At 46.2% G+C, this 21,514-nt stretch overlaps 2 protein-coding genes across 7 annotated transcripts in view; both read right to left on the minus strand.

Moving 5' to 3' along the window:
* The window catches only part of Sec31b (SEC31 homolog B, COPII coat complex component), a 31,046-nt gene extending 20,099 nt beyond the window's left edge, over positions 1–10,947 (minus strand). For 4 of the 6 annotated variants that reach the window (XM_055591518.1, XM_055591517.1, XM_055591515.1 and 1 more), the window contains exons 1-7: positions 10,873–10,947; positions 7,925–8,011; positions 7,497–7,620; positions 2,420–2,615; positions 2,147–2,242; positions 1,159–1,302; positions 675–817 (exon numbers count right to left, since the gene is read on the minus strand). In XM_055591518.1, coding sequence (XP_055447493.1) covers positions 675–817; positions 1,159–1,302; positions 2,147–2,242; positions 2,420–2,615; positions 7,497–7,620; positions 7,925–8,003 — 782 coding nt within the window. In that variant the 5' untranslated portion in view covers positions 8,004–8,011; positions 10,873–10,947. The remainder of the gene's footprint in view (positions 1–674; positions 818–1,158; positions 1,303–2,146; positions 2,243–2,419; positions 2,616–7,496; positions 7,621–7,924; positions 8,012–10,872) is intronic. The other 2 variants (XM_055591516.1, XM_055591519.1) reach the window with 2 other exon arrangements.
* A 3,753-nt stretch (positions 10,948–14,700) lies between these two features.
* Positions 14,701–19,720, minus strand: Ndufb8 (NADH:ubiquinone oxidoreductase subunit B8). Its single transcript, XM_055591723.1, has 5 exons — positions 19,598–19,720; positions 19,227–19,353; positions 17,998–18,097; positions 17,045–17,200; positions 14,701–14,888 (listed from the first exon to the last, which is right to left on the minus strand). Exons 1-5 carry the CDS (start codon positions 19,680–19,682, stop codon positions 14,796–14,798), a joined length of 561 nt encoding a protein of 186 aa, XP_055447698.1. The 5' UTR covers positions 19,683–19,720; the 3' UTR covers positions 14,701–14,795.
* Between the last annotated feature and the right edge of the window lie 1,794 nt (positions 19,721–21,514).

Consider the following 21,514-nt stretch of genomic DNA (forward strand, 5'->3'; position numbering starts at 1 on the left):
TGCCTCCCTGAGTGCTGGAATTACAGCCGTGTGCCATGGCACCTGGCATCAGTCTATACTTGTGATGTTTACTAAAGCTGGGCAAGGTGGCATATGCCTTCAATCCCAGCACTTTAGATACTAAGTGTGTCCCAGAAGCCCACGTGTTAAGCTTTGGTCCTCAGAGAAGGGCTGTTGGGAAGTAGTGACGCCTCCCAGTGACAGGACAATAAAGCAGTGAGAGGTCTGTGGGTCTCTGAAGGAAGGCACCCAAGGAGATGCAGGGATCCTGACCTCTTCCCAGTTCTCTTTTGCTTCCTGGCCATGAGGTGAATGGCTTTGCTCCCTACACACGCCTACCATAATCTGCTTCCACCTCACAGTCCCCAAAGTAAGGACACTAATCAATCATGAAACAGAGAACAAAGCTTTTTCTTTATAAGTTAATTACTTCAGGTAGTTATTATAGTGATAGAAACTAGCACAAGGGTGAATTGGCTCAAATATTTCTCATGACCCTATCCCTGGAAGTTATATGGAATCCCAGATCTTTTCCATAGGCCCCAGGCTCCGAGGGAATTCCTCTTAGTTAGAGATGCAGCTAGTACTGGCTGTGTTCTCTGCAATGGCACTGAAGCCGTGGAATGTGTTGGTGGCTAAAATGAGGCCCACGTATGTGAGGCTTGAGATGCTACCTGCTGTGGCTCTCCAGCGCCTTCAGGGGTGAGGAAGCAAAGCGCAGGTCCCACAGCTGGATCACCGGGAGCCTGTCATCCTCTGAGCACAGCACTAACTGGGTGGCTATGTCTGGGTGCCAGGCCAGCCCCGAGCAGTTCATCTGTGAACGAAGCAGATCCCAACGGGTGAGGTAACCCACCCTCTCTGCTTGTGAGCCCTCTCTGCCCAGTTGGAATGAGGCTAGTCCGAGGGTACAGTGTGTGTCTTCAACAACACAGCCATCGGAGAGTAGGCAATGCCTGTGAGCAAGCAAGGAACACCACAAGAATGTGGGCCAGAGGGTTAGCTTCCCAAGTTTGTGCTCCTAACAAGGACTCTGCCATAGCCGGAGTCCACTCTTCTACCCTTGAGAATGGACTTCTGTCCTAGGCAGAAGCAGCTCCAGCTGTTTGGCACAAGAGTGAAGCCAGCGTGCAGGACTATGTTCTGGCCACCACTCACCCTGCCGCTGTGCTCACTGACTTTGATGATGGGCTCATTCTTCCTGAGATCCCACACAACTGCCTTGCCACTGGGGTGAGCAGAAGACAGGATGTGCTGGACGTGGCGGTTCCAAGACAGTGCTTTAATGTCTTCTGGGGGTTTCTGAGGCAAGATGGCAAAAGAGACAACCTGTCATCCCCTGAATTAAGTGACACTTACCACTTCACTTCTCCCAGCCACCCACAGGAAGCCCAAAGGAGGCAAAGAGGTTCCTCCCACTGACACAGGCTCGGGAGGTAGGAGTACATTCTTCCAGAAAGGGGCTTTAATGTATTGGTACAGAAGTGGGAGTAAACATCTGGCACACCTGGCTTTAGCTCCCCACCAAAGTTCCCTGAAAAGTAGAGTCAAGATTGAAAAATAACCCCCTCCCTTCTAGGCCAGAGAAGAACAGGAGAAACCTAAGAGCAGAAAAGAGATACAAAGAGCCCCTGAGAAAGTGAAGCAGGGAGAATAGTGTAGCCAACTCACATTTACTTCATGATAAAGCACAAGACAGAGAAAAGCAAAAAGATAATCCAAGCTACAGACTCACAAAGAGGCACACCAGACCGGAGAGCACACACAGAGATAAGGCTGCCCTCCCCACAAAAAGGATGGTTGCTTGCCCAGGGTTCCACTCTTGCTCCTTTTCCACTGAGCATAGGGCCTACCCAGCCCTGCCCCCACCACTATGAGAAACATCACTCCTTGCCTTTCTTGGTGTCTTTTGATTCCCCTGCCCTTCATTTCCTTCCAGGAATTCTTTTGCTGCTAACCACCACGAACCAGCTGCTCTGCCTACCCTCTCACCTGACTCTTGGGTAGCTAGTAGTGTGTCTGTGTGTGGAGTTTTATTGCCCTCCAGTGGTAAAGCCTGAAATAAACCCTGCTAGCTCCAGAATTCGAAATTCTACCTGAGAAAACACCCTAAGTGGCAGCCCCAGGTCAGAGGGAGCCCCCTCACCTGTGACTTGGATCCAGGTGTCATTGGAGCAGTCATGTTGTTCAAATCCCAAATGAAGATTTCAGAATCACCGGCTCCTGAGGCCAGGAGATTGCCCTGTATGAATAAAAGATATCTCTGAAGACTCCCTCCCACCTCAGAAAAAGAGAGGAGGAGACCCACATTTGAGAGACCCAGAGCCTCCCCCACGACAGCCGGGAGACCACAGAGAATGCTCCTTTCAGACACGCAGTGTCATGCCTTGAGCAGGGCCGACCAGCTCAGACACAGTACCTGGAAAGGATTAAAGTCCAGGGCTCTGACAGCTCCTGTGTGCTTCTGTCTCTGGGCGATCAAGGGCTCCTTTCCTGAAGACAGGATGTGGGCCACACTGTACAGAGAAAGCGTGCCATTGTCTCCGCCACCAGCAATAACCCCAGAGGTTTCCAGCAGCCCATTGCCAAAGCTTCCCCAGACTAGCTTGTGAAACCTACAAAGGAAAAGAATTTGCATCAGCACCAACTTAGGTACATGTTCACTCTGCAGAGGATGAACATCTTGGTCAACCTCTCCTGGCTACTGTGCAGGCTTCCCCAGGCCAAGCCTGTGTCTGCTTGTCTGTTTTCTGCATTCTCCTGACCCAGAAGGGAAGTCCTCAACCCAGTCTTGTCCTTTCTTTAGGAAAAATAGTTCATCTATGTTAAACTAAAATCCAGAAAGCCACTGTCTGGGTTATATAGGAGTGTTTTGTTTGTTTGTTTTAAAGTCAAAATTGAGCCACATGGACTGCCTCAAATAGAGCACATCACTTAGTCCTTACAGCTCAGTGTCAAGTACTACAACTTGGCCAAGCATGGGCCTGTTATCCCAGCAGCTAGAGATTAGAGGCAGGAGGACGAGGAATTCAAGATCAACCTTATCTTCATACATAAGCAAATTCAAGGCCAGCCCAGGTTTCACATAGCCCAATGTGAAACCTCATCTCAAAAAAAAAAAAAAAGAAAAAAAAAAAGCCAGCCTCATTTATGGCTAGCTGGTCATGTAATATACACAATCATTCATTGATGACTTGTCATGTAATAGACACCGGTTTAAGTGATTTACAAGTGTCCGCTAGCTTAATACTTAGAAGTTCTATAAGGAAGCTCTATGATGTCCACTTCCAAGTATGGAAAGTGAGCTGTGCACAGAGCTACTGCATCAGTTCATCGTCACGAAGCTAAGTGAGGCGCGGTTTGGAGTCCAGCCATCCCATTCCGGAGCCCGTCCTACACAAGAATCCGCTCTCTAGGACAACTGCTGTCCCATCTCACACGGAAAGTGACAAAACCTTAGGACCTCCACACTGGAATGGACATGTAATTACAATGGGTCAGCCTTGAGGCACAGAGGCACAAAACACTAAATACCCCAATCGGGAAATAACTTTTCCGGCTTTCTGAGGATACTTCTTAAACAAACAAACAAAACCTCAAAACCAGTGCCAGTGTTTTGCACAAAATAAAAAGACAAACCCTGAGTCTCCTACAAAAGTTTGAGGTCTCATGCAAAGCCCGATGGGAAAACATCTGAAATCCATTAGGCTTTGGCGGGGCGCAGTCCTGTCTCTCACTTTCACCATGGCTAGCCACGAGAGACAGTTTCACATCAAGTGTCACAGGACTCCTAAGTGCAATGAAACATTTCCACACCCTGAGAAGAGTCAGCAAGTGAACAAGAACTGACAGAGCGAGAATTTTGTTCACCAGGCATGCCAGCAGAGCCAACTTGGCAAGAGCAGGAAGCTGAGCACCAGTCCAGGCGGGGCCCACAACTGAAGACAGTGACACAACTTAAGTGGCTCTGCGGCCACCACCAGACAGCGAGCAGCTTTCTAAAGTGGCCCAACCTTCATGGGGCAGGAGAATAAGTCCATACAGACTCAAGAGGCTGTCATGTCATCCAGGAACCAGGGTAGGGATGGGAGAGAAATACAGGTCACACAGGAACCAGAGATGGGAAGGTGGGCAGAGATTTCAATAAGGTCAGAGCACAGGGCACACAGATAGAGTCAAAGGACCTGAGCCTTCAAGAGGGAATCACCATATGGTAGGAGGGGAATTACTTCAGAGAGGCAGCATGAACGCAGCAAATGTGTTTCTGTATTTTCACTACCTTGTCAGTGAGGTGAAGCCAACTCCTAGAGAGGCTGAGCTAGAGAGCACCAGAGAGAACAGGGATGCAGGGGCAGTTAATCACAGAAGGGAACTCTTACACCACGGCCTCAAGTGGAAGTTATGTGACTGCTCGCTCATTAGAACTTCCATTATCTTCCTGTACATTTGTAACTTTAGAAAATAAAGCTAAGGGCTAGAGAGATGGCTCAGGGGTTAAGACCACATACTGCAAAGGACCTGAGTTCAATTCCCAGCACCCAAGTAAAGTGGCTTATAACTGCCCATGACTCCAGCCGGAGCACCCTACATGTCTGGTCTCCTTAGGCACCGCCATGCACTCCTGTGTACACTTCCACACACAGAGACGCATAACTAAAACTCAATCTTTTTAAGGGGAAATACAGTTAAAAGTAAGAAGGATGGCATTGACCATGAAAACAGGAAGTGAAAGTTAACGTTAAAGAAGAAGATCTAAGAAGACAAGTTTGTATGGGAGACAGAGGCGGTGATATCAGACCGCACGGGGTTCTCGGATAAAGGTGTTCCCAGGATTATGAGGAGCTGCATCTAAAGAATACACAGGTTTGCAATTCCTGCAAGAAACAGAAGATCCAGACAAGAGACTCACCACCAGAACTGACATTTTAAAATGTGTCCCAAAGAAGCAACCAGGGCTGAGAACCAATGAACCGGCTTCTAAGAGGAGATGCTGAAGTTCCTAGAAAGGAGCAGCCCTCGCCACCAGCTTGTGGCTGTCACTGACAGATGGAAAGGGATGAGGATGCGAATAAAGTGAAGCCTATGGCATCAGGAGGCTGTCCCAGCTGAGCACATCTGAGACCGCACCTAGCCGCTCATGATTACACATACATGCTGCATAAACTCCCTGCCAATCTTATTCACATCTTCATTCACTTTGTTTTCTTTTAACTGAATTTCTTTTGAAAAATACCAATCTCTTAAGAGTTAACTGAAGTGAAAAAGAGTTTGTGCACATCTGGGGCAAAAGAGCTGGGAGAATCCACTCTCCTTAAAAAGCAGCAGGGAGCGAGCAGGCTGTGGCTGGAGGATGGCAGTGAGATGGACAGGGCCATGGGAGAGGCAACACAGGCATTGCTCTGTTTCTCCTTTATATCCTGAGTCAATGATAGAAACAGTGGAGAAAATAGAAAAATCAGGTTATATGTCCAAAACGACAGGAACTAGCATAATGTATACTAGAACCTGACTGAGGATGTGAAGAAAAGAGTAGGCAGAGGAAAAGAGATTTTTTGAAAGAGTATGCCTTGTTAATAGCAAAGCACAAGAGGAGGGCTTGGGGGTGTCTTAGTTGGGGTTTTATTACTGTGAAGAGACATTGTGACCATAGCATCTCTTATAAAGAACAACATTTAGAGATTTAGTCCATTATCATGATGGTGGGGAGCATGGAGACATGCAAGAAGACATGGTGCTAGAGAGGCAGCTGAGAGTTCTAAATCTGGATCCACAGGCAGCAGAAAGAGAGAGTGATACTGGGCCCAGTTTGAGCATTTGAAACCTTAAAGCCTACCCCCAGTGACACACTTCCTCCAACAAGACCACACCTATTCCAACAAGGCCACACCTCCTAACAGTGACACTCCATAGGAGCCTCTGGGAGCCATTTTTATTTAAACTCCTAGAAGGGTTGGGTTTATTTTAATTTTTATTATTAGTGTGTTTTTGCTTGGAATATGTGTGGCACAAGCTACAGCACTCATGTTGAGGTCAGAGGTCAACCTTATGAATTTGGTTTCTTCCACCTTGATGTAGGTTCTGGAGACTGAACTCCAGTTGCCAGGCTTTTGCAGCAAGCACCTTTTCCTGATGAGCCACCCTGACAGCCCCCAAGTTGTAAGGGAGAAAGAAAGGAAACTTGCACAGAGAACATGGCGAGGAGGAATGTAAGATCTGGATGCATATCTCTGCAGGTTCTTAGAAATTGTCTTGCATGATCTCTTCTTCAAAGGTGAGAGTACCCAAGGCAACCAATGTAACTTACTCAAATCACAGAGTTTAATTAGCATCACAGCTAGGCTACAACCCAACACAACCATGCTCTCCAGGATAGCATGCATAAGATGACTTGCAGAAGAAAGAACAGGGGCCCATCAATCATCAGATGAAGGCTGCCTTTGAAACCAAAAATCTCTAGATTGGGGTGGGCAAGAAAACTTCCTGAGCTATAAGAAAAACATTTACGTACTTTATATGTCTATAGACACAGATACCAGTAGTATGGTAATACATATGCTGCTTATATTAAATATGAAGTGGACAGAAATGAATAGCCCATTTTTTTTTCTGATGGTACAAAAACTTACAGACTACTGTATGAGATTATAAGCACCGTCTTCAGAAAACCCTTGAAAAGGCAATGGAGAGCCAGGTAGAGTGGCTCACACCTGTGCCAGCTACACAGGTGGTCGAGTTGGGAGGATTGTGAGTTTCAAAGCCAGCCTTAGCAAGACTTTGTCTAAAAAACAAAAGCTGTAAAATAATAGAAAGAAGTACACTTTGCACTCAGATAGAAACAGGCTTAAATTCCAAGCCCAGCTTCTTAGGGCTTCCATCATTATCCATGTAAAATGGAAATAATGGCATTTATAATTTAGGTTTATTCTAAGGAATGAGCAAAAACACAGGGTCCCAATGATAGTGCCTTGCCTATCAAGCTCTCGAGGACTTTTCGTAGACATTTCTGACACCAAAGAAGAGAATTATCCTCTTTTCATTGCTGTTTCACAATATACCCAAGAAATCCATGAGCACCCAGCTTGCCAGAGCCATGAAGTCTGTGCCCAGTCGGCATCTCAGATCTGTGAGGAGAGATCTCATTCTCCTCCTTGTTGGCCGAAGAGTATGATGTTGTATAAGTTTGCTGCCTTAACAGAAGCTAAGGGAGGAAGGAGTCAATACCTGTGAGTTCAAGGTGAGAGTTGGTACACGTTGTCTTGGCTTGTACAAGGTCTTCTGTCACCTGCACGCTAGTGGCTGCTGCTGACTAGTAAGGTGAAACTGACTGGCTTTCAAATCCTTTTGCCCAGAATTACCTCCTCTGAAACTTAACAAAACTCCTATTCCCTGTGCTTATCGCCTCATGATCCCTGAGTTGTGCACACCACCCCCAGGACCCTGTCAGTATATTCATCAGGGTCTGACCCGAATACCCACTCATAGTCCCAACATAGTACCTGCTCGAGACAGAAAGAATTCCTTTGTGTTTCAAGTCCAGAGAAGGGTCCCTGAAATCAACCTCAAATATTTCCAATGTGGCATTTGTGTTAAAAGAGGCATCTAGTTGCTGAGCAGATGTTCCTAGCCACAAGAAAAGGAAAGAAAAGGCAGCAAATGAGTAACAAAAATGCATGAATTAGGATGTTAATCGGTTAGGGAGTTGGGGGGGAGGTTCAGAACAGGAGAGAGTTAGGAGTATCCTTCCTCAACAGGCAACCTCAAGAAAGCATAAGCTGCCACCCTTCAGCTATAGTCCAAGGCTGTTACAAGGTACCCACCCTGACACAATCCTACATCTGTCTCTCATGGTCACTAAAGTGTTCTAGATACTGTTTCCCTTTGACATATGACTTCCAGTAGCTCCTAATACATAGTGTCATCATACCTGTGGCCAGATACACAGGGTACTGGCTGGCTGGACTCCATGCTTGGACAGCTGGCTTCTCAAGTTCCTTCACCTTCATGGTCTGCCCTGTAGGTTGCAGAAAACATATATGGCCTTTGAACCACTGAAAACAGAAATTAAAAATCCTAGGGCCAGAGACCCAGGGAGCATCTGTGGACATAGAGATTGTCTCTCTTCTCCATGAGATGAAGTATTCCAGCAAAATACAGAATGAGAAAAAACAAGATCATCTGGGGAGTTAAGAACAGTTCGCTTACACAGTTGCTAAAACTGAATTATCTAAACTCCCCAGGTATTTAATCACATTGGTTCCTACAGGTCTAACGATAATAACCATCAAACTACCTAATTTCTCAGTGACTTTGCCTGATTTCCTTGGCTTTCAATATTGTATATGTGCCAACAAACCCTGATTTATATCATTGACACATCTTTCCTCTGAGCACCAATCTCTATATGAAATTTCTAATTAACTATTTCTACTTGTGATGTGGGTCTATAATCCTATCACTCAAGAGGATTGAGGCATTAGGATCACAAGCTTGGGCCAGCCTGGGTGACATACAATGTAAGACCTGATCTTAATATATATATTCAAATCCCAGCACCCACATGGCAGCTCACAATTGTCTGTAACCCCAAGATCTGATACTCTCACATAGGCATACATGCAGGCAAAACACCATGCACATAAAATAAAGGTAAATTTTAAGGTGTTTATATATGTATGTGTATATATATATATATATATATATTCACAGATATAGCAAAGATACCGAGGTGAACTATCTGCACAGAACTTTCTAGTCTACCATCTCTTCCCTGTACTCTTCTTCATTCAGCTCTCCTCTTCCTGGTAAACAGTATTTCAACCCAACCAATCTCTCAGCCCAGAAACCTGAAGTCACCTTGATCTCGCTATCATTTCATCTTCCTGATTTTAATGTCCTCTTTCCCACATGCACGGCCACCAGCCTATCTGAAGGTACTGTCATCTCCCACCTGTATTACTACTGATCATAAAGCTAGTAGGATCCCCAACTGATAACTCTCCTTGCTACTCCTGCCACCATCGAATTCATTTTCCACACCAAAGAATCACTGAACTTAAAAAAAAAGAAAAAGGCTATTGGCGTTGCATACATGGAGCCGGTGACCCATCACATGGAGAATAAACTCAGGCTTCAGCGTCACCTCTCCATCCCACCGGTTTTCCTCTTAGGCACTGTACTCAGCCACACAAGCCATCTTTCTTCTCCTGGCTTCTGCCTACACCTGAGCCTTTGCAAATACCACTTCCCATATACTACATGCCTTTCCCTTCACCCTCTGCATGGCTAGCGCTTCATCAAGTCTTTCTGGGTGAGTATCTACCATCGCCACCAAAAACAGTCTCACTTGTTTCCTTCCTAACTATTTATTTATTTACACTCATATTGTCAGTCCTTTCCACTAACATGTAAGCTTCATAAAATCCAACCTCATGGCTATGCTGTAGCCTAGGACAGTACAGAGTAAGTGCTTGGTATCTGATGAATGAATGGATGGATGCTAATATTCATTTTACTTTTTGTTTTGTTTCATCTTTTAAAAATTTATTTTTATTTTGTGTGTATGAGTGTTTTGCTTGCATGGATGTCTGTGTATCACATGGGTGCCTGATATCTTCAGAGGTGGAAAGAGCATGTTGGAGCCCCTGGAACTGGAGTTACAGACAGTTTTGAGCTACCATGTAAGTGTTGGGAACACCTCCCCCACCCCCAATATTCTGCAAGAGCATTATGCTGCTGCTCTTACCACAGAGCCATCTTTCCAGACCTTGTTTCTTTCCTTGTGAGTAGAGATGGGGTAAGGTCTCATGTAGCCCAGACTGGCCTCAAACTTGCTGTGTAACTGAGAATGACCTTGAGATGTTGATCCTCCTGTCTCTAATACCCAAGTGTTGGGATTACAGGTGTGAACCACCACACTGCATTCATTTAACTCTGTGATTTCTATTTTTAATGCACATTCGAGGTCCCATCCTCACAACCTATCAAAAGGGCAGAATGGGAAAGGAAGGAACTTCGAACCTACTGTCAACTGCTTGAGCAAGCCGGTGAGGTCAGTCTCACATACAAAAACAGAAGATAATATTACTTAATCTCTGCTGCAGTTTCCAGCTTGAGGAAAGCTTACAGCCGGCAGTTCAGCTCTTTCTGGGAGCTTCTAAAGTCTTAAAGCAAAGTATACTCCTGCGTCACCAGTGCCACCTGCTGGTCAGAACCACCTGATACAGAAGCGCGGTGATCACCGCCAACAGCGCGTTTGACAGGCACAACTCCATAGTTTCTCTCAAGAGGTCTATAAACTGTTAACCCCGTTTCGCGCAGAAAACAGCCGGCTAAGCCGCAATGCAAACGCCATGCTTTTAACCATCATATTAATTTAAGCAAAAGTTTCACCACGTGCTTAAACCATTGGCTGAAAGAACGGGGGGAATGCGCTTTTCATCCGCCTCGCTCTGAGGCGGGACCGCACTGGGGTCGGGACGGCCGTGGCAGTGGAGGGGTGAGATAGGCTCAGGGAACCACGACCAGGGCGCCAGCTACCCTTGGCAGTCCAGTCCCTTGGGAGAAGGTCAACACAGCTTCTCGCAGTACGAGGCACCAGTTACAAATGGCCAGGAGCAGGGATTGGGTGCGGGCCCAGGGCCGGGCCAAGTCGGGGCCTGGGGCGGAGGAGAGGGCGCGCAGCGCTTCTGCACCTTGGCGGAGCTGGGGGCCCCGCGCGGCACGGGGAGCGGGACCCGGCCCAGCCGGAGGGGTTCGCACGGGGGCTTCCGAGGTGCGGCGACCGGCCGGGGTCTCGGCGGCTGGCTAGCCCCCCGGCTCCCTCCCGCGGGAGGAGCGGCGCTCCAGGACCTAAGAGCCGCTGGGGAAACCCACCTGTACCGAGCGCCCGGGTCAGGGGTCACCCGCGACTGCCTGAGCGGGTCCTGTCCCGGCCAAGGGCTTTAGGGCGCTGCGGACGGCGGCTGCCTAGGGCCAAAAAGTAAACTTGCCCTGGCCACGACCCGCGACCCGCTCCCTCTGCTAGCTCAGCAGAGCTCCGCAACGCCAGTCCTCACCGACAGCGCATAGGTTTCCCAGCAGGGCCTGCTTCTTTTGCTTCTGATTGCACCGTTCTGGCGCCCCGATCCAGTAAATTCTAGTCTACTCTATTTGAGCCAGGCTCCACGAATAGCCTGTGTGTGGAGAGGGAAAACACAAATTCAACTTATTATGTCGTTATTAAAGCCCTCAACCCATGAGCTCTCAGTGTGGTCCATTTAGCTAAAAAGGTAAAAAGAAATTGAGACTATAAATAGTAGTGATACATACTGGAGCCCACCAGTAGCAGTACCATTAACTGATTAAGGGCTGTGTGTGAATCAGGGGCTCCATGGAAGACTTCGGGCACATGACACACGTATTCCCTTTTGGAGCTGAAAGAACACTAGGTAATAGTTCAGCAAAGGGGGTCAAAGTAGCTAACAGGCACCCTGTCTTTTCCCACACCGTAAATCAAAGAGATTGGGAGAAAACGGTTAACAGTAGAAAAAAAGTCGGCCAGAGGCACTAGTGACGATTGTATTTTGTATCTAGCAGTGTGGATCTCCTTGGAGAAAGAATTGCTGAAGGCAAGGACCCAATTACAAGAGGCTAGAACAGCCCAGAGAACAGTGTAGAAAGCCTGGACTGAAAGAGAGCTGCACCGGCTCTCCTGACTGGCAAAGACAAGGATTCAGGACTGCCAAGGCTTGAGAGCCAGGGAGACCAGTGGCGCTGTTCACAGAGCTAGAAACCGTGAGGAAGAGGAAAGAGTGTGAAAATATCATTTTCCAAGCACACTTTCCAAGTTGAGGGTTAGGGTGGCAGGTGAAGATAACCGACTCAGTGGATTCAAAAGTGCCACTTGATGCATGAATTGTACGGTAATCCCCACCTGAGTTGCCTCTGAAACTGATGTCCGTTATCTGATGATGGACACCGCAACGCTGAGGTCAGACAGAAACCCATGTGTGGCGCTCTGCGCCAGGACCATTCTTGCTGCACACTAAACATTTCACACAGACACACACACACACACACACACACACACACACACACACACACACACTGTCCTAGCGCAAAAACAGTGGAGCGAGAGAGTAATCAAGGTCAGTGACCTTAGGAGCTGGAGGTGTGGATTGGCTGGAAGAGTGCTTGCCCTATGTGCTTGAAACCCCGGTTTTATTTCCCAGTACCACATAAACAAACCAGTCATGGTGGTGGCTACCTTGTAATCCCAGTACTCAGATGGTGGGGACAGGAGGCTCACAATTTCAAGGCTATCTTTAACTACACGGAAAGTTCAAGGCCCCCCAGGGCTCCATGAGACCCTGTCTCTCTGTCTTTGTCTCTGTCTCTCTCACACACACAAGATGAACCTTGGCCAATACCTTAAGATTAGAGAATAAAGCAGAAGTATCACGCACGTTGATGGATTACTACAAAAGAAATCTGAACTAAAGTCATAAAGTTGGAGTCCACGTACCCACATTGCAGCTTCCAACTGCCTAACCAACCCCAGTCCTAAAGCATCCAACACCATTTTCTGGTGGTACACAGCCATACGCATTCAAACAAATCATATACATAGAGATAGATTGTTGGGTTTCAGACCCTGCACGAGCTGCTGAGGTATCTATTTAACATGGTGGTTCTCCCAGCATCCCTCAGTACCTACCTGTTGCAAGGTGTAGCTGGTATACTCCACCCCCTGCCCTGAACTTTTCCAGCCCAGGGCCTGGACTTACCCTCCCCCAGAGGCTCTTCCCTATATAATACAGATATGTTGCACTCTCTCCCTCCATTTCTATATGTGCGCTCCCTCCCCACCCCATCTCCCTGTCTGCATGGCATTTTTCCTGCCCTATTTCTTGATATTGGTGAACCAGCCCCAAGGGCTACCCCTAATAAACTTGCCTTTTTTTTTTTTTAATTTTTAATTTAGTTTTAATTTTTTTTTTTCCTTTTTTTTTTTTTTTTTTTTTTTTTTGGTGGATAAAGCTTATTATAAATGAAAATTTAAAAAATAAGATGATTAAAGAAAAGTATCTACACATGTGCACTATATGAAGGTCAATGGACAACTTGTAGGGCCTAAAGATTGAACTCAGGTTGTCAGACTTGAACCTTTACCCACGGAGCCAGTTCAGCAACCCTCAATCATAGAATTCTTCAAAAAGTGACATTTTAAAAAAAGAAGCAGTCCCTAATTTCACAAGATTCTTTTTAACTCCCCGGACAACCACTAATTTGTCACATCTAATTTGAATGGTGTGGTGGTTGACTAAGACTGGCTCTCATAGGTGCATAAATGTGAATGAACTCTTTGAAGGGATTAGAAGAATTAGGTAGGTCAATAGGGGTGGGGTTTGAGGTTCCAAAAGCCCATGCCAGGCCCAGTCAGCCTCAGTCTCCCTCTCGGCCTGCAGATCAAGTTGTTGGCCTGCAGCTCAGAGACCCACCTGCCCCTATGTGTTGGAATTAAAACTGTGTGCCGCCACACCTAACCGCTTTAAAAAACCAAAAACAACTTGAGTATTTGCCTGAATGTCTGAGCACCACCTGCAGTGTCCTCGGAGGCCAGAAGATGGTGCCAGATAGGCTGGGACTAAATTACAGAAGGCTGTGAGCCTCCATGTGGGTGCTGGGAACCAAGCCAGGTCCTCTGGAAGATCAGCCAGCGCTATCGTCCCCACCGCAGCTTCTTGGGACGTCCTCTAACTAGCTGGTTTAGAACTCAGATCTGCCTGCTCCTGCCTCCTGTTAGGATTAAAGCCATGTGACCAGTATGCTTTAGAAAGATGGTTTATGATACTCTCAAAAACATGGCTTCCTTTTCTCTAAGGCTGTTACAGGAGCTTGGATGCATGCCTTAATTCACAAATATAAACAATGTTAACTTACTCAGAAGCTGTTTCAGAAAACTTGCCTTGAAAAGAGGAACGCAGAAATGTCACAGCTCTAGACCAGAGCTCCCCCACTATTCCATCACTTGATAAAACACGTTACTTTTAAGACCTATTGTTGAACTTAATTTTTTTTTCCACCTGCACAGGGGTAACACACTGTATTAAATATGTAAGGTCTTATCTACGTGTTTGATTACAAAAACTAATATTCTCTAAGTAATGAAAAGTTTAAATAAATGTTTTAAAAACAGTATTACTACATAGTTCAAGGTAGCCTCAAACGCACTACATAGCCTAGACTATTCCTGAACCCATGGAGACATTCCTGCCTCAGGCTCCCAAATGCTGGGTTAGAGGCACACATCTTTTCAATCTAACAATTATTAAGTCTCAGGTTGTTTTGATTTTTATAGCCTATGTAGCCCAGGCTGGTCTCAAACTAGCAACCCTCTTGCCTCAGCTTCCTGCATGATAGGATAATAGATGTGCTCCACAAAAATGGTTTTTAAAGGAAACAAACACCTTCCTTTTTCGTCATGTAAATGGGAAAAGGACTGACCCTTTATTACCTGCTGTGCAACTGCAGCCCTCAACCACTTACACAGTGGCAATGAAAAGACCCAGTATCTTCTTATGCTTATTTCCTAACCTTCCCTCCCACCCTTCCAATTTCAGAGCAGGAAAACAGGAATGCAGGCAGGCAGCAGGTAAAGGAAAGGATGAAGATAAGGCTCCTCACAGCAGTGACTATTCCTGGAGAAATGAGGCACAGACACCACAGCACTGAGTTTTATTAGGGATTTCATTAAGGTTAAGCCTCTAGGAGTGAGGGGGACCTAGTTAGAGGGTACACAGGCCCATGACGCCTCCTCAGATCTCATAGTGAACCACAGGCACGGGTTCTTTGGTGGGATCACCGCCTCGTTCCAGGTACAGATTATTATAGGGGTACTGCTTCGGACCCTAAGGAAGAAAACAAAAAGCACACGGTCAGCAGAACAACAGCCAGCCAGCCAGTACCTGACTACACCCTACTCTGAGTTAATAATCATGCATGGGCATACAGTGCCTCTGGTCAGACCCAGACTAGCTAGGGTAGAAAAAGCGATGCTCCTTGCCCTGCTCAAACGTCAGCAGAGAGAGCCTAAACTGGAAGTGGCGCCTGCCCTGCAAGTGCGCTGTGGGAAGGGGACGTCCGAGCCAAAGCTTTCTAAAGGAGATGATGCATCCATCCATCCTGCTCTCTCTCCGGGTGGAGACAGACTCAATCTCCTTTAAGTCACTCAGTCTCTAATGGTTCCACCAGTAAAGTGGCCTAGCAAATGAGGCGTGCAGGAGCAGCGGTGAGGGAAAGCAGAGGAGCCTCAGCTGGGGCGTGCTTTTGGGGCTGCTGGCTTTTCCAACAAACAGCTGTCAGAGAACACAGCTCAGAGGGAGGAGAAAAGGGTGATGTGCTTACAGAACTGAAAAATGCAAGAGCCACACTGTTTCTTGCTCTCCTGGAGTGAAGTCAGTGCTCACCGAAGCCCCACATGCTCCCCAGCAGTCCCTGGGGCTTGGCAAGAAGCCTCATGTCAATGCACACCCCATACCAGCTACCCTCAGAATGTTATCTCTGCAGAGGTAGCTCTGCGCAGCCGATTGCAAAGGCTGCAGCCTCCCCGCCTTCAGTTCTTCTCTTCCCAAAACACCCTGGAGACTATTCCTACATTAATCTTCCTGGCCCTCATCATGTCAAGCTTCTAGTCAAAAACAAAGATGGCTCCCTGGTACTAAAGGCAGCCCAAGACATCCCTGTATCCCTAACCCCTTGGCACAGTCTGCATCTGGTACATAGCAGAGGTTGTGTAAATATTTGTTCAATTAATACACCACTGTGTTATCAGGTTCAAATCCTTAGCTAAGCAATAAAAGCTGCCCAATGGAACTAATCAGCTCATCTCACAATCTTTTTAATATAGTGATCTTCAATTCTAAATGCATTTCTTGATTACCTGGAGACTGTTGAAAATATTGATTCTAGAACCCTACTGTAGAACCATAGAATTAGGACTTAAAAAAAAAATCAGGCCTGAGGAATATGAATGTTCTCTAGGAAACCCATGTAGCTGGTTATCTAGGAAATAGTTTTTTAATGGCCGATTTAAAATTTTGGATATTTTTATTACATTTATTTATGTAATATCTAGGTGTGTGTCCATAATCCTGCCATGGCACTCATGTGGAAGTCAGAGGGCAACTCACAGGAGTCAGTTCGCTTCTTTTTACCATGGTGGTCCCAGGGATTGAACTCAGGTCAGTAGGCTTGGCAGCAAGTGCCTTTACCCGCTGAGCCATCTAGTTGGCCCTATATATCACATAACTCACCATCCTCCAACCTCTGATTGCTCTCTCTTGTCCCTCATGGTGTCACTGACTTCCCCACCACCCAAATCCCTTTTTGTTTTTGTTTTTTTAGTCTCTAGTTTTAATCCTACTCCCTCACAGCAGTTCATCCCACTCTGAACATGTGAACATACACAAACCACGCCAGGCTCTCACACATCTGCTCAGATGATGCTCGTTACGTCATTTATCTAAAAATTCTTAATACTTCCTCTAAGCTGGAAATTAAATTAAGGGGTGAACAGCTGTACAAGTGTAAGCCAAATAAACCCTTTCTTTCCCAACTTGCTTTTTGGTCATGGTGTTTCATCACAGCACTAGAAACAATGTCCTTTGGATTCTCTGAATCATAACTGTCTTTGCTTACCTTGGACCCTGCAGAAAGTGCCCTTCATGTGTTCAGCACAGGAGAAGGTTTCAGCTCTATTCTTTCCTTGAAAGGCCATTCACTAAAATATAGCTGGTAACTAGCGGCCTCACATGGACACTCCGAGGATTAGCTTCCGCTCCAGTCTCACCCACTGTTTATGGAGTCTGTCTTCCCAATTAAACCGGTTCATGAAGCAGGGCAGAACAGTGCTCTGACACTTTTGCAGGTAGGCAAGGCCCTTCATTTTCCTGTTTTCTAAAACTCTAGGAAGAAAAACTTGGTATTCACTAATTCCCTACCCCAGAGACCTGACTTCCTCAGAAAAGGACGCAAGTGTGCTTTGGGGAGCACCTAAGATACTCACCACAGGCGGGTAGGAGGGGAACATATCCCCCACCCAGAACATGAAAACCATGAAAGCCACGAAACCAAAGAGGTGTCTGCACATGACATCCCAGGAAACGGGTGTAGGGGATGTGTCCACACGATTCCTGATATACATGTCTAGGTCCCAGTGTATCTGCGGGGGAAAGACACATAATTGTCACAAACTGTTCTTTTTGCAAGACAGGTGTGCTGGCTAGCCTTATGTCAACTTGACACAACCTAGAGTTATGTGAAAGAAAAAAAGCCTCAATTGAGAAAATGCCTCCATAAGATCTGGCTGCAAGGGATTTCCTTAATTAGTGATTGATGGGGGAGGACCCAGGCAATTGTGGGCATTGCCACCTCTGGGCTGGTGGTCCTGGGTTCTCTAAGAAAGCAGGCTGGCCAAGTTATGGGGAGCAAGCCAGTAAGTAGCACCCCTCCATAGCCTCTGCATCAGCTCCTGCCTACAGGTTCCTGCCCTACTTGAGTTCCTATTCTAACTCACTTTGGTGATACACAATACTGTGGAAGTGTAAGCCAAATAAACCCTTTCTTTCCCAACTTGCTTTTTGGTCATGGTGTTTCATCATAGCAATAGAAAACCCTGACTAAGACAATCTAGAATGGCCAGGGCCTGATCAAGGCTTCAGAGAAACATTACACTCCTGGAGGCAGTATTTTCAGAGCCAGGTCTAAGACCCACAGGGCCAGCCTTACAGATGAATGCTGGCTCAAGCAGGACATGCCAGTGGTCATAGTAGACAGACATCGGGTATTCCTGTAAGTTCCATCCCGTCTGCCACATGTACAACTTCAGGTCTCAGGTCACTATACCCTGCTTCCTTGAGCAGAAAAGCTTAGCAAAAAAGCACCATTTGAGCTAAAGAGAGAGTTCCAGGAACACATAAAGAAGCTGAGAGGAAGTAAAATGGATAATGGTTTTCTCACCGGTTCACCCCAGTTCAACCTCAGGTCTGGGTGGTCCCATTGATACCACGGATCCCTCTCGTGCTGTGAGCGGTTAGGGAGCTTCGGATAGTCACCACGCCTGAGAGACAGAAAGCAAAAGCTTCTGAAAAGGGCTGTGAGTGGTCTTGGAGAATTCAGGGCCCTCACCTCAAAGATCAGGGACAAAGCCACAGACACAACTACTTCACTTAGGGGAAAAGAACTTACGCCAAATCAAGATCTCTTAGTACTAAGGACAGAATCAAAAGAGTCCAAGCTACAGTTAGAGGTTATGTCAAATTCTGAAACAATATGGCCTTATCTTCATTTACAAAGTCACAGAACTCTATAATTAGAACTAAAGGGAATTTGGCAATCAATTATTCCATTCCTTCAACAGACGGACTCTAACTACAAAAACCATCCACATTTGTTGGAATAAAAACAAAAAGGGTAGAAAAGGCCTTTCTTCTCCACAGCTACCATGTTTCTTAACCATAAGTTGATCTATCCCCTCTTGCTTCAAATGCCTCATAGGAGGTCTTGCTTAGCTGGGCTTTGCCACAACAAATCCAAGTTCACCTTATACAGACTACTACGGAGGCTGTTCCTGTCCAAAACAAAGTAAAAACATAGAAATGATGTAACTTGATACACAGCAAAGAAAACGATTGGAAAACAAGAGAAATTCTAACACAGGAAGTGAAAGCGATGTTTAACCACGTATACATAATTAACATGTTACATGGATACAGGGCAGAAGGGACCAACACCAAGCGGAGAATAAAGAGACAAGTTTTTGAACAGGCATACACAAATACAGGGTACCCTATCCCGGATAAGGTTCTAGTGACAGGCGTCCAGCTCCTGCATGGTCACGTGCCTAGATGACAGCACCTGAGCCCAGCAGATGCTCGATCTAAATGAAACCCAGTGCTCTGGATGGAGCCAAGGAAGAATTTTTGCTATTCTGGAGCCCTCGAGGGAGCTATTAAAATCTCAGCCTCCTCATTTGAGGAAACAGCCTGAGCCAAGGAAAAAATTGAAGTCCTCTCGGCTGCAGCTGCTCACCCACCCACTCCCACCTCCCCCAACCAAGAAAAGCACCCACACCAATAACTCTGAGAGGTCACTAGAAGGATCAGCAGAAAACGTCAGAGTCGCATCCCCCAATCCAGCGGTCTTCACCCATCACTGGCCCTGATGAGAGCAGAGCCCCTGTACCTCACCCCATGCCATCATCCGGGTAAGGCTCGTAGTCTTCCACAAGCATATTATACTTCTTGGCGGCCGCGGCCCGTTCTTCTGGGGTCCTAGGATATGGTCCCGGCAGCATGTCCTTGGTTATGTGGGAAGCTGGATGCAGAGGGATGCAGGTCAGATGGACACGGCTCTTTAGCCACCCAGAAAGCACTAACCCGCAGTAACTGCAGAGGTCGGAGTCCCGCACTTTGCCGGACCCCTTTTTAGACACACTAACTCCTCTGCTCTCCACCCCTGCCGGGACACTGCCGCCACCGTATCAAGGATGTCTCCCTCCCGAAAGAGTAGACGTCAGGCAGCCCCTTCCCACACCAGTGTCTCGCGCGTTCTTGCGGACCTGTCCGTGCCCCCAGTGGCACCACGCCGCGGGTTGCCCTTTGCAGCCACCGGAGTCCCAGGGCCACAGCCCCGGCAGCCGCCATCTTCACCTTCTCTGCCGTTCACCCTGCACATGCGCAAAGGCGGGTCACGGTGGCTGAGCAGGGCCAAACGCGACCGTTGAAGCCAGCGCAGAAGTCTAGCCTGAAGGCTTTAAATACGAAGTAGAGCCTGGGCGGTGAGCGGTTGAATAGGTGCCAGGACAGATGGCAAGAAGGAGAGAAAACAAAGCTACAACTTATTTGATATTTCAAGTTATGGTGTTACTTTCGCCTACAGCTGACGGAGGCCCTTCCAGGGGTGCCCTCGCCGAACTCCTGAGACAGTTGACCCAAGTAAAATCAGCTCTTTCTTTTCTCAGGTTGCTTGCCTCCTCCTCCACCCCACTTCTGTCCTCGTACGTAGTCATTTTTCAGACTCAGTTCTTGGTTTTGTTTGATCCTTCCTCCAAATCGGTTGACCTCTTTCCTTCTATATCCAGACTTGGCTCCTTAGTCTCAGTTCATTTAAATGTCTCAGTTAGCTCAACCCAAGAAGTATAGAACCAAACCTATTTACAAAGGCGGCTCTCCTGACACAGCCCCAAACCTCCTACTTGGCAGGAGAAACAGATCTCAAACGGACCATAATTAGCAAACTGTTGACACAGTAGACTGGGAGACAGGATTGCTTATTATTTTCAGTTTACTTACACAGGTAGGGTTTGGATGCTTTACACCTTATGCACATATTTCCAGCAATTCCATCAACAATCACTGGAATAGAATCTGTCCTCAAATGCATACCAGAGTGGCAAATACAAATGTGTAGTATTCAATGTATAAATTTGGGAAGGTTTCCTGCAGGGCATTTTCTCCTCCTGTAGAATCACTAGACATGGTCAGAATTACTTTGACAACATTTGCATTTAACTAACAGTAAGCCCTGATCTCATGTGGCTCAAGAAACAAAATTGGTCTAAGTTATTTATCTGTTTAGGAGATCATTTATATATAAGAACAATGTGTATGTGTATGGGTGTTTTGATTACATGTATGTTTGTGCACCACATGGATGTGGTGCTGAAGGAGGCCAAAGGACATCATTGTTGGCTCTCATATGGGTGCTAGACTTGGGTCTTCAGTCCTCTGGAAGAGCAGCCAGTTCTCTTAACCTCTGAGACATCTCTCCAGTTCCACAATGTACTCTTACTTACATGAGGATATGTGCCTCTTGTAAGTCAGCACTTGAGAAGTGAAGGCAGAAAAATCAGGAGTTCAAGGCCAGCCTGAGTTGTATAATAAGTTTAAGGCAAGTCTGGGCTATGTCTAAAAGAAAAAAGTATATAATGACTTAATATACATTACAAAGGTGTATAAACATCACTTCTATCTAATTATAAAACATTTCATCACTTCTCCCAGAGAAATCTTATACCAATTAGTAATTTCCTCTACTTCCACACATTGGTAACCACTAATCTTTGTTTCTATGCTTTTGTGTAATCTGTATATTTACAGAAATGGGATCATACAATATGTAGCCTTTTATCTTCTTTTACATAATGTGAATATGTTGCAATATGTATTAAGACATTTATTTTACGACTAAGTAATACTCTACATTTATTTTATGACTAAGTAATACTCTATGGTATATAACACTTTCTACATTTATCAATTAATGAACACTTGGGTTTTTCCATTTTAAGGTTGTTTGTGAACAATGCTATTATAAATATTCTTTACACATTTTTTAAAAAGATATATTTATTTATTATTTATATAATATTCTGTTTGCATGTGTCTCTGCATGCCAGAAGAAGGCACCAGATCTCACCATAGATGGCTGTGAGCCACCATGTGGTTGCTGGGAATTGAACTCAGGAACTCTGCAA

The sequence above is a fragment of the Psammomys obesus genome, unplaced genomic scaffold (assembly GCF_907164565.1).
Source record: "Psammomys obesus unplaced genomic scaffold, mPsaObe1.curated_primary_1811, whole genome shotgun sequence".
Taxonomy (NCBI): Eukaryota; Metazoa; Chordata; class Mammalia; order Rodentia; family Muridae; genus Psammomys; species Psammomys obesus.